Below are 12,621 nucleotides of genomic sequence, written 5' to 3'. Positions count from 1 at the left end.
TTATATCAAAAAAATTAGAAGAGACTAGCTTCCAGCTGGTAGATTTTTGTCCATTATAAATGTAGATTCTGTAGCTGCAAATTTTTCCAGCACCCAGATGGCCTTTATTCTATTGTACATACTCAGAGTTCAACTGGGGAAGTGCTGATTTCTTTTCTGCATACCTTCACTTTCTCCTTTGTCTGTACCTTCAGGATTTTTAATTTGTTTGTCCTAATAATTATTGTAGGAGAAAACTGTCAGTTTTTGGAAGACAAGCTGTACTATGTAGTCATTTTGCAAGCTTAGAGTAAGTTTTAGGCAAAGAAAGGTTTGGAGGTAGCTGGAGAGTTTAGTTATGTTAGGAGATTGAATGGATAAGCAGGAAACAGTCTTGGTTCGTTACTGTGTGTGATTAGCTAACTGCTCTGCTTTGCTGTCAGTGCTCATGGCAGTGAGCTGCATACACAGTGTGCTCTACATGAGTGACCTTTTCTTCACTGGGAAACCAGATTGTAGGGCAGTTCATGTTTGCTTTACCTAAGAGCAACGATGAAGGCTTCACTGGTTCTCAGTAAAGAAATGTATTTCTGAATGTATAAATATATATATATATATATATATACACACACACAATGTGTTGTATTTATTTTTTTTCATTCAGGTTTGCAAGGGAGTAATCTGAAATAATTCTTTAAGCAGAATTTGTTGGTTTGTCTTAAGTGACAAACTAAATTGAGCCCTATTCTGAGCTCCAGCAGAACCTTTAGAACCTTTCTGCTGCTCTCAGTATGAGCACAGTCATGTGGACGTTGGTGAATCTAAGGGCACCAAGGTGTGTTCATCTCTTGTCCTCTCTGATTCTTATGTTTTCCACCTTTCCTGGCTGACAGCTGTGATTTTAACCACCGTACCACCTCCTTGTTATTACCACTTCACGTTCACCTGCTCTCTTTCCACTGTATCGGAATCTTCTGTTCCCATCCCTCCGGCCCCTGCGGAGCCGGAGCAGCTTTAGCTGGAAGGAGGAACAGAGACAGTTCGAGGGAATCTCGAAGAAGATATAAGTGGTCATCCTAAACGCTTGCTTTTAGGTAGCTCCGCAGCACTTAAGCACCCGGGTTTTAAAAGCGCTGGGAAGCGAAAACGAGCAGTGCTAGAGCAGGAAGGAAAGCCCGGGGCTCAGCCTGTGCCCTGTTAGCACGAGCCGAGGACCTGCCGCCGTCGCGGTAAGCCCGAGGGCGCCGCCGTCGGGGCCGGAGCTGCGCTCGGAGCGGCCCCAGGGGCGGTGCTGGCGGGCGGGGGGCGGGCTGCGGAGCGGGTCTCCGGACGGGCCGAGGAAGTGACCGCGGGACGGACGCCGCGGTGCGCTGCCGCCAGCCCCGGACCATGACGGCCTCCGGTAGGTGCCGCGGCCGCTCCGTGGGGACCGGGGGGAAGCAGCGGGGATCGGTCGGGGACGGTGCGGGAAGCGCCGGCTGCCGCTGAACGGGGCGGTAGCGGAGCGCGGAGCTGCCCCGGCCGCAGCCCGCCCCGCAGGTAGGGCGGTGCTGCCGGCAGGAGGGGAAGAGGAAAGGAGAATGCCTCCCGGAGCGTCGCGCTCGCTCGGAGGCAGCTAACAAAAGGCGGTGGTCACCGCGATTTCTACCCCGTCTTGCTCTGCTTGTCTTGTGGTCGCTGGCAGAGCTGTACTACTGAGGGAGAGCGTTCAGCCGAGTAACCTGGCCCTGCCGCGCACCGATCGCCTCGGTGGTCTGCCGCGATGTTCTGTAGAGAAGGCAACTCTTCCTAAATATCGCTTTATTCCCCACTATTTGCACGCTCCCCCTTCGGGGTACGATTTTGTTGCCTTTTGCCGCAGTGACACCGGTCACAAGGTGTGCTGGGTTGCCGTCCGTCTTAGCTGACATGTGCAGACAAAACTGATTAAAGTACACCGGCGAACTCCAGAGGTAGATGAGGTTAAGCCGAATTGTGTAAGTTCACTAGTGCCCGCTCTGCAAGTTCCCCCTTTGCGGGGAAGTGTGTGCGTCCTCTCTAAAAAAGGGAAAATGTGCCGTTCTCAGAGAGTGAAGTAACGGCAGCGTTTCACTGACGCGTATCTCCTTGTGATGTAAAATCAGCTACACGGGAACCTCTGGAGACTTGTGGGCAAAACTGCCTGTCTCCTTTAAGAGAGATGGTTTCACAAAGACTCCTAAAAGTAGAACGACTGTAAGTTCACCTATCATAATGCAAATCTCATGTGAAGGAAAAAAATATATCTAGTTCGGTTCTGTTTCCACTTGCTTGTTTGCAGCACATTGAAGTGGAAGATTTCTATTCTGGTCAAAGTGAGAGGTGTCAGTAGCCTGTTAATAATTATTGCATGTGATCACTGTTGCTTTGTCATGCATTCCAGCTAGGTGAAGAGCGCGTTTCCTCATACATGACTTAAATACACACATTGTAGACACCAGAATATGAAAGTTGCTTCTTTCAGTGGCCCACCAGCAGCTTCTAACATCCCTTGGAAGATCTCTCATTTAAGAATTTGATTTTTAAAGCATCTTGGGTTGAGTTTAATTGATATCAGAGATTTTTTTCATAGGAAATGCATCCTCCTGTATCAAGGAATTGGATGCTGCTGTTTTCTTTTATCTTCTGTACACATACATGCCAAAGCAAATTGATGATAATGTAGATAACAGACTACGTAGCACTTCTTCATTTTGTCAGAATTTGAGGCAGGCTTGATCTAGCAGATGAAAATCAACTTAGTTGACACAACATTCAGTCTTTTAAGGCAGTGGAAAAGATTTGTCTGTAAGTTTTTTACCTGTCATTGGTCTATGGACCCTGAGAAGGCATGGACTACATAGATGGGGGATACCAAAAAGCTATGTACTGTTAGAGATCTTGAATTTGCTTTACGAGGCAGACAATACAACAGAAAACTACTTACGGTCTGTGAATCAAAAAGGTTAAACATTTTGGCTGGTAAAGTGAAGCAGTGGTTGATTGAACCTATCAGATTCAGAAGTGTGAAGTGTTAAGTGGGCAGATGTGATCTTACCCAGCTCTGATCCGCTGACTTCCTGCAGTATGCTTTAGCATTTCAGTGCTAATCAGAATCTTTCAGTGCTGCCATGAACTGCTATCTCATGTTTATTCCAAACTTAAGAGTTTGTCACCTCCCTACTCCTGACCATGATCCGAAGAGGATTCATTCTCAAAGAGAGGCCATGAAAATCCATGAAACAGTCTATCCTTTAGGATGCTTTTATTCTCTTGCCACTGACTTTCTTAGATTCTGACTGATACAATTTATCCCTTTTTATTTCATGTGTGGTTCAAGAAGCAGGGAAAGCCTTTTATCTTGTTCTTTGTCTATGTCATTTAGTTGTGGGACTTCAGCTTCACTTAGGGATCTTAGGTATTTCTAGAGTGTTAGATCATAATCTCATCAGCTTTATATCATTACTGTTGTAATGAAATATACTGCTAAGCATCGAAGAGGGAGTTACAGTTGGAAAGGAGTGCAGAGGTTATGTTTTATCATTGCAAACTGCAACAGAACTGTACTTGGATGATTTTCTATGAAATAAATAATCAAGCATGCCCTGCAATATTGTTAATATAGCTGACATTTGGTAAGCAAAAATCATTTACCTACTCTAAACTTAGGAATGCATAAACAAGATATTGCTGATATTCAAACAAGATTGCACTTATGCATCAAAGATTTCTGGAACGGTTGACTGACACAAATCTTTCCTTGTCTTGCTAATGCACATACTGTTCATAGCTTTCTTACTTGAACTGAAGGCTTTCTTATGTTTGTTTTTGCACAATCAGGCTGTTGAAAGCACTGCCAAAGCATATGAGATCAGGATCGAAATACATGCTTGGTGTTCACCTAGGATTTCCTTGTATGTACAATAGGAAGGATTTACGTTGTGCTTTGAAGTGTGCTCTGCAAGTTCTTATTGTAAATGAGGTATGAAGAACCTCCTCCATAAATATGTTCTGTATTTCCTGCGTTGCACTTTCCCCTGAGGACTAGGCAGTAGTTGGTGCTGCAAAGGAAGGTATCTAATCAGACAAAAATACCATAACTGGGAAAGTGAGTCTTGTCATCTTTTATTTACTTCCATACTTAGAAAGAAAGGGGTGTTGTAATTGAAAACACATCTAGATTTTCCCATCTGCTGACCTAAGCTTACTGAGCTAGCTCTTTGGGACTCGCTTTCAGTGGTTTTGCTTATGAACTAGAGAATTGCCTTAGTTCTTAGCATGGAGTCAGTAATTTCATTTTACTTTTCTCCTTTTAAAGGCCATTGGTAGTGTATCTGAAGCACGTGTAAAAAGGGTACAGGATGGAGGCAAGAGAGCTTAGGAAGAACTGGCACAACTCTGCTGAGGGGAGCGGTGTGTCAGCAGAGCAGTGGTATCTAGAGGATCCTTGCTTTTCCTAAACTTCCTTGGTGAAGTTTGTTCCTATGTTGTACTTTGCTCTGGGTGGTGATTTCCTGGGATATAAATGCCATCTTGGGAGCTTGCAGAGAGTCTGTCAAGTTGGCATATTTGGTGTTCGTTTTGGGGAAGGAAAGCTTCTCAATGTACCCAGTGATCAGTGTTTACAATGAATGGCTTCCCAACTGCACCCACTCCCAAGTGGTTGGGTTCTTGCTGGAGTGAAAGCCTTTTTTTTTTTTTTTAATTATTATTTTACTGGATCCACTTTGGAGGTAGTTTAATTTTGATTTAATTTTAATAAGATGACTGCAAAAGTGCAATCTTCAATTTTAGTAAGCTCACTCTTTGCAGATGCTCTTCTTGGCATGCTGGATTTTAAAAGTTGCCTTCTACTTTAATTAGCAAAGTCTGCCTTTGTTTGCTTGCTTCTGAATGGAGGTAGATTGGAAATGCTGGTGATTTTAAGTTAAACTGCAATTAGAAGACAGTTTGCTCATAACATTTGAAATACTCAGCATTGAAATTTTCAATGGGGCCAGAGCCATAATATATGAATTTGAATATATTTCTTCATAGAAGAATGGAAAAATTAAACCTTGACATCAGCAGTTTTGGGGGATTTATAGATAAAGCACTGCATCATGTCATATTCCTTCAGTCTGCATGTGACTTTCATAGCAAACTGGAAGCAGATTTAGAAGTGCATTCAGTCCAGAACACAGAAATGCGAGAGGGAGTCGTTAGGAGATTTCTCTAGAGAGATGCTGAATAAGTCAACTGTGAGCTTATTTCAGGCTGTGTTATAGCCACCACTAATTGTACTAGTTCCTTCCTTCTGAAGAGGTGGGTGTTTTTTTCATGCCAAACAGGTCAGGAAACCTTTTTATGACAGTTTAGGGGCTCCAATGCAAGCTTACAAAGTCTCTGAAACCTGCATGGTAAGACTGTGCTGCATGCCCTGGGGCTGGTGTACCCTTTGGTTGCACACATACTTTGCAGACAGTTTGCTTTCTGCTGCAATGACAGCAAAAGTGTCTAAAACCATGGAAGCTGTCATGACTTCCTGTGAGCACTGAGATCTCATTTAAATGAAGGCCTGTCTTATCTTTGGTGTGCTGTGCTTAGTGTATGCTTCATTTGAGTATGTGGTGGTCTACAGTTGTGCTGCAAAACTTTCCTATTTGCCTGAAATGATTCTGATTCTCACCCAGAGGTGATATCTCATTTTCATGCTGAGTATTACTTTTTTCTTTTCTTTTCCCTACTGGCACGCTTTAAATTTGAAAATTTCCTCATGTGGCTTGTTTCACTTGAAACTACAGGAGAAATTCCCTTCTTCAGAGAATGTTTTTGAAAATAAAAAAAAAAGACTTAAATTATAGTGGAGTCAATTCAAGAAGGAATTCAACCATCCTTAGCATTGCTTACTTTGGTTATCAATATCATGCTTTTAAAGTGCTTTAGAGATACTTAGATGAATTGCAGGGTGACGTTTCTGTTGATTGTTTTGCTGTAAAACTGTGGGTCCATTCTTGCTTTGTGTTTAATCCTCTTCCCCACTGTGATCTTGCACTTCTACAGGAACCCATGGGGGATATGATGTGCTGATTCTGTATGCGAGTGACGCTGCTGAGTGGTGTCAGTACCTCCAGAATCTCTTCCTCTCTACTCGGCACATCCGAAAGCATCAGATTCAGAGCTACCAGCTGGAAGGAGAGTCTGCCATCTCTAACCAAGAGCTGGACATTTTCAGCAGAAGTCGGAGCATCGTTATTTTGCTATCTGCTGAGCTGGTGCAGAGCTTCTATTTCCCTCCTGTCCTGCAAAGCCTTCAGGAAGCTTTATGGCCCCCACAGAAAGTAGTCAAGCTGTTCTGTGGTGTTACAGATTGTGATGACTATTTGACCTTTTTCAAGGACTGGTATCAGTGGCAAGAACTCACATATGATGATGAGCCCGATGCTTACCTAGAAGCTGTCAAGAAGGCTATTTCAGAAGGTAAGGTAGTGACTGTGGAGCTGGGCTTTGTGGTCAGCAATTGGAGGAGGGATATTTGTGGTGCTGTTCATTCTTATTTTAACACTTGTAACATGTTTTTCTGAAACCAAAAACTAAAGTAAATTGGACAACTATTGTAAACTCAACAGTCTGCAAGCTGCTCTTCCTGTGCCTGGTCATTTGGTTCCTAATTCAAGAAAGATCACTTGTGATTCACAGAGAATGTTTGAACTTGTGTATTGTGTTTTTAGTTTTGAATGCAAATGGAAAATTATAAACTTAGCATCTTTAAATTTCTGCCTCTAAATATTGTACCCTGGAGTTTATTGATCCCAATCAAGAGAAAATTATCTTCTTCAGACTTTCTGTTACACCAGAGCCAAAACAATGTTTCTTAATGTGTATTCTCTAGCAATCAGGTTGAAATCAGAGGGCAAACCATTCTGGCAGAAAATGAGTTTGTTGTTATCCGTTATGGAATGTTACAAAGTAGTTGGATTGTTTTTAAAGCTATCAGTGCAATTCAAATATCAGAGTGTTCTCCAGGTACTCTGAAAATGATCACCTCATAATACACAGAGAAGCATTGCTAGCAGAGAAATGTTAACAGCTGGAGACAAGGGATGCCAGTTAATGGAGTTCTAGTCAAATCTGAACTTTCCTAATCTCTGGAGCAGTTTTTGGTATTCCCTTCTCACAGTATCTATAGAAATGAAAGTGAAGAGCTCCAGGGAGTCCAGTATTGGTTAGGATGTTCTTATGACACTGCCACAATGAGAGTTCCTGTCATCCTTAGCAGGATTGGAATTCCATGACTGCATCTTGGATTAGGATTTATCTGTGTTTAGCGGTACGAATGGAAAATATGAAGTCTTCTGATACATCTGCTGCTGTGTCTCCTTGATCTTTCACCTTACAGAATTAGGTGCCTTGGGACCAATTATATTGCTAGAGAGCTAATGCTGTACCTCTGAGGCTCCAAAGTGTGAGCAGACCCTACTTCCTGCAGCTCTAACTGCAGTGATCCTTTAAAATGTTGCTGCTGTCTCTTTGCCTTTTTGTATTTTCTTTGTCTGCTATTGAATTTTCCTCACCAGCATATCTCTTACTGTGGTCCTCTGGTCTTGTTTTGGCACTTGGGATGTTTCAGAAGCTGCAGATTGGATGGGAGATGTCTGTGCCATGTTTGTGATTTCTGCTTGCATCTTCAGAGGCTGTTTGGATATTCCAAAAAGAGGCATTATGCTAGAATAATGAGAGGAATAATTATGATGACAAACTTGTTGCAGTAAAAATAAATGTTGACAGTCATGGTCTTTGCCAGAACAAGTCCGCCGAAAAAACTTTGCTTAGAGGTTGTGTGAAGATGACGTTTTCAGGTGAATAGGTCACAACAGATGTTTCCTGGCACCAGTCTGTATTCCCTCTTTCAAATAACCCTGAACTGTGTTGGTTTTCCAATAGATAACCTAGGCCTAATGTAGGAGGCTCCTTTCTTTGGCCTGAAAGAAGACAGAAAACAATGGCTGAATTTTTATACTCTTTATACATTTAGTGTCTGGTCTGTATGTTTTAATTTACTTTTCATATATGCCTTTCAAACTTAGGTAAATATAAGCAATATCTCTCTGGATTATGTGTGGTTAGTAAACTTGTAATTACTAGGGACTAGCTGTTAACAGAGAACTGTTGGAGTGAAAGTGTGAAAGGATACTGACTGAAATGTCTTCCCAGAGCCAGCTCTCACCAGCCTCTTCCATTCCTTCGGCTGGTAGACTTCTTCTGCAGAGGTGTGATCCCTGTTGAAAGTTAGCATGTGCTTTAGCTACATGTAAATTGTGTTTTTAAAGAGAGATTGTGCTTTGGATTTCTGTTGTTGTTCCTATGTAGCAAAAATAATGCCGGTTGTTTTCTGTGTATGAAGAAAGGAAGGAGCATACATAGATCTTATACTAGCTTTAGTATATCTGGAAAATATTTGACCGTGAAAAAGATGAGATGAAAACAAGCTCTTATTTGCTATGGAGTCTTCTGCAGCATTTTCTAAATAGTTTGGTACATGAAAAGTCAGAATTTCTGGACTTGCTGTTAGAGAAGCTCTACCTGATGCAAGCTGTCTACTGCATACCAGTTGGGTGATGTCAAACAGTTTAATTATGCACGTTAGAGTGGTTACTAAGACAAGCAGTCTCCTGTCGCTGACTCCTATAAAGGAAGAATCTACTTCAAATAGGCTGGATTTGTGGCTGAAGCACTTGGATGAACATATCTCATTCTGCCACAGGGACAAGGTGACCTCTTGCACCCTGTGATTCTACAAACAAAGCTTTTGTGAATAGCCTCAAATGCAAATATGTCCTCTGGAGAGGAGACAACACCAGGTGTTGCCTTTTGGGGTGAAACTGCAAAAACTTTCTTGTTCGTACTAAAAATAAATCATTGTCTTCCTTATGGTTTGTTTGTAACTAATGCAGACATGAGAGGCTTGAAACAGCTCTCTCTCCCATAGAGAAACACAACATGTGCTCTGCTCCCACTGCTTCACTTTTAAGTTTTTAGACAAAGGCTTGGAAGTCAGGATGCCTCAGTTAAGTCCATTCTCTACAGCAGACTGTGTATTTTTCCCAAGAAAAGTATCAATTCCTCCAGCACTTAGCAAGGAAAGTTTATGACTGTGTTTGAAACAATTTATCTGGGTGTCTAACTCTGGAAATATTTTTTTCCACAGCTTCTTAGCAGCTCAGTCCTGAATGAGAGGAGCACAGGATGCAGTGGGATCAAATATTTCTCTAGAATCTGTATATTGGCCCTGTTCGGGTTATTCTGTTGTCTGCAATGCAGCTGTTAGACTGTGGTTTGTTTAGGGCATCATGGGAATGTGGCACCTGCAGACATCACACACTGAAAGCTATTTTAATTTTTATTAGTTTAGTAGAACGTCAGAAATGAGGAAGTGTTCATCTAGCCTTGTTGAGAACAAACAGTGTGGTGACACTGATGTTTGCTGCTTGGCAGGAAGGGCAGTTTTTACTCTAATTTCTCAATTGAGGCAAACTACAGAGGCCAAGAAGGTTTCTGTTTGCAAGCAGTCTGTTTGTGTTTCTCAGGCTGTGCACTTACTGTACTGAGGATGTGAAAATGCTTTGGATGGCGCTGTGCAAGTCAGCTTGATTCTGGCAGGGTGTAATCCCAAACTGGGTTTGGTGACCAATCTACTACTTAAGGCTTAAGCCATCTTGTCCAGCTGGAAGGTTGCTATTGGAGCCATTGATCTTCCTCTTCCTCCCATGGTGGCATAACGCAACTTACATCTGTTTTGTATTGTGCACATTAAGATTTATCCAGTTCATTTCAGCCCCTACCTTTGTCTTAATTTTTTTTTTTTTCAAAATGCCTGGCTTTACAAGTCTGTTTCCAAAATGCTTGCCAATTAATCAGTGGCCTTAAACTTTTGTATGAGAGCAAACTCTTGCAGATAAAATGCCAGGGAAGCCAACAGCTGCCTGAAATTGTTAAGGTGATGACCAGACAAAACAGCAATTATAAGCCAGCCTGTTGACAGACAAGTGCAGCCTTGACTGAGCATAGTACTCATGCAATGAGGTGGATGAGAAAGACAGATCAGTGCTAGCAAACTTCTTGCAAAACAAAAGGATCAGAAGCGACTGTTAGGAACTGTATGACATACCTGGAAGGAGATGCAAAGAAAACAGTCTCAGGGCTGGAACTTCATCTGTGTCAGTCAGAATCATGGGCTAGAGAAGCTTATGATATTTTCAACTTGTGGTTGTGTAACAGAAGCCTTTTTGGGTGTGATGGTTTTATTCCTTTGTCATGACTGTGAAAAGCCTAACTCACAGAAACTATTTGCCTGCCAAAAGACTTGTGGAAAGAAGAGATACTATAAATGGCTTAATTTATCTGTTGTGAGGGAAATGGTGTAACAGAAACCACACAAGCTATTATCATTCTCTCTCCTGTACATGACAAGGAATTGAATTAACTTCCTGGTTTTCTTCTTGCACTGGTGAAACCATGGAAGAACGTTGGGAACATATCATGGAATATTGATGTTGGAAGGGACCTTTTGAGATTGTCCAGTCCAACCTCTCTGTTCAAATGTAGCCAGATAAATCATGTTGCCCAGGACCATGTGCAGTCAGGTTTTGAATATCTCTGCAGAAGAAGACTGAATCTTCTCTGTGCAATCTTTTCTAGTGTTTGACCACTTTTACCGGAGGAAAAAAAAAAAGGAAAAAAGTGTTTTCTTTTGTTTAGATATTTCATGTGCTTTAGTCTTGTCAATGGACAGTACTGGGAAGAGTCTTATCCTTCTTTCATTTCCTTTCATCAGGTGCACGCTGATAAGATGCCTCCTGAGCCTTCTCTTCCACAGGCTGGAGAGTACATCTCTGATAGTTTGTATCTATTTCACAGCAAGCACAAAGAAATCCAGTGTTATCTGATACGCTACCCTCATGCATTAGGTATCTTTAGGAATGACAAAGCAAATATCACAACCTAGAAGAACAATCTGTGGCTTTTGAGGATAAATTTGTACACTTTCCCTTCTTTCCTACCTCTTTTCCCTTTTAAAAATATTAATTCACATTGAATGCTTTGAAGGGCAACTTTTCACTAGAAACCACAAAAGCCACTAGCCAGAACAGCTGCACACTAGCACATGACAGTGGTGATCCTGAGATGCCTCATACAACAATTCACTGAATAGTAGGTGCTCTCTGTTGTACTATGGAGCTCTTCTGACAGTACCTCTTTCTGACAGTAGTAGCTGTTACGCTATGTCTGCTTCTGGCTGTTAGTACTACTTTCAGCACCCCTCTGTCAGCCTCACGCGGACACTTGCAGGTAAGACAGTGGACAAAGGGTGCTATAAACTGGGAATTGCAACCTCCCTCCTTCTCCACAGGTTCATTCTGCTCTGTATGGGGATGCATGCCTACAAGAAGTGGCGTACTGAGATTTCCAGTGTTTGCGGAGCTTGCTGTTGCATGTGGGGGCAGAGCTAAACCCAGCTGCTGTAACAACTGTTCCCAGTGCTGCTTGACTTATTTCATAATGCTTGGCTGTTGAGCCTTGTTTGTAGGAAAGGTGGATGTGGAAGAGTATTCTGGCAGGAAGAGGCTTGATATCACCAAATAGTTCATGGGGAAGTTTTGCCACCCTCTTAAAGGACTAATCCTAGATACAAAGCTGCCAGAAAGAGCTGTGAGTTAATCTGACATCCTTGCTTGTTATTTTAGGGAAGGATCTTGAAGCCATCTACTGCACTGAATGTCTCTGTGAAACTGCCTCCTTGATCTTTCACCTTACAGAATTAGGTGCCTTGGGACCCAATTTCTAAGTTATATTGCTAGAGAGCTAATGCTGTACCTCTGAGGCTCCAAAGTGTGAGCAGACCCTACTTCCTGCAGCTCTAACTGCAGTGATCCTTTAAAATGTTGCTGCTGTCTCTTTGCCTTTTTGTATTTTCTTTGTCTGCTATTGAATTTTCCTCACCAGCATATCTCTTACTGTGGTCCTCTGGTCTTGTTTTGGCACTTGGGATGTTTCAGAAGCTGCAGATTGGATGGGAGATGTCTGTGCCATGTTTGTGATTTCTGCCTGCATCTTCAGAGGCTGTTTGGATATCCCAGGGATGCTAAAAGAAGCAAACTGGAGATAGGAAGGGAAAGGAGTTGATCAATGTACATACCTGAGGGACAGAGAGACAAGAAGTGGGGCACTACTTGCTATTCACTTCTGTAAATTGTCTGTGAAGGAGCATATTCTGAGCAGTTTTCTCACAGGGGATTACATTTAACATCTATTTCTGCTGGCCTACTGGAGTGGCCTTGCATACCAAAGGTAACAATATTACCTGTTTTATTGCAGTCTTTCCTCCATTCCTTGATCCTTTTTTTTTTTTCCCCTCTTTGAAGGGGAAATATTAAGTGAATTTTTAAAGCTGTGTTTTTCTCTGCTGAATTGTTTTGAAATAGAGGATATGCTTCCTTGACCCTGCTCTTTGAAGAGGAACAGGTGCTGCATTAGTCAGCCCTTTGAGTGCTGTGAAGATCTGCTTCATTCTTATGGGAGCTGGGCTGCCCAGCTGGTTCTCAGCCTGCCAAGGAGAGGAAACTGTGATATTGTTGTAGAGGAGTTAAGGTTGAGAGAACGTAAGTT

General features: G+C 42.3%; 1 protein-coding gene across 3 annotated transcripts in view; it reads left to right on the top strand.

Annotated features, from left to right (window-relative positions):
• PIK3AP1 (phosphoinositide-3-kinase adaptor protein 1) overlaps positions 1-12,621 on the top strand; it is a 45,292-nt gene that overhangs the window by 2,486 nt on the left and 30,185 nt on the right. Inside the window, exons 1-2 of one of the 3 annotated variants that reach the window (XM_031602117.2) lie at positions 1,227-1,381; positions 6,019-6,435. In XM_031602117.2, the coding sequence (XP_031457977.2) occupies positions 1,369-1,381; positions 6,019-6,435 (430 nt within the window). In that variant the 5' untranslated portion in view covers positions 1,227-1,368. Of the gene's footprint in view, positions 1-1,226; positions 1,382-6,018; positions 6,436-10,745; positions 11,305-12,621 lie in introns of those variants that run through there. The other 2 variants (XM_031602116.2, XM_090145098.1) reach the window with 2 other exon arrangements.

The sequence above is a fragment of the Phasianus colchicus genome, chromosome 8 (assembly GCF_987193195.1).
Source record: "Phasianus colchicus chromosome 8, bPhaCol1.hap1.1, whole genome shotgun sequence".
NCBI classification, from domain to species: domain Eukaryota; kingdom Metazoa; phylum Chordata; class Aves; order Galliformes; family Phasianidae; genus Phasianus; species Phasianus colchicus.
Note: the sequence above shows the minus strand (reverse complement) of the source record. Positions and strands in the feature narration are given on the sequence as shown.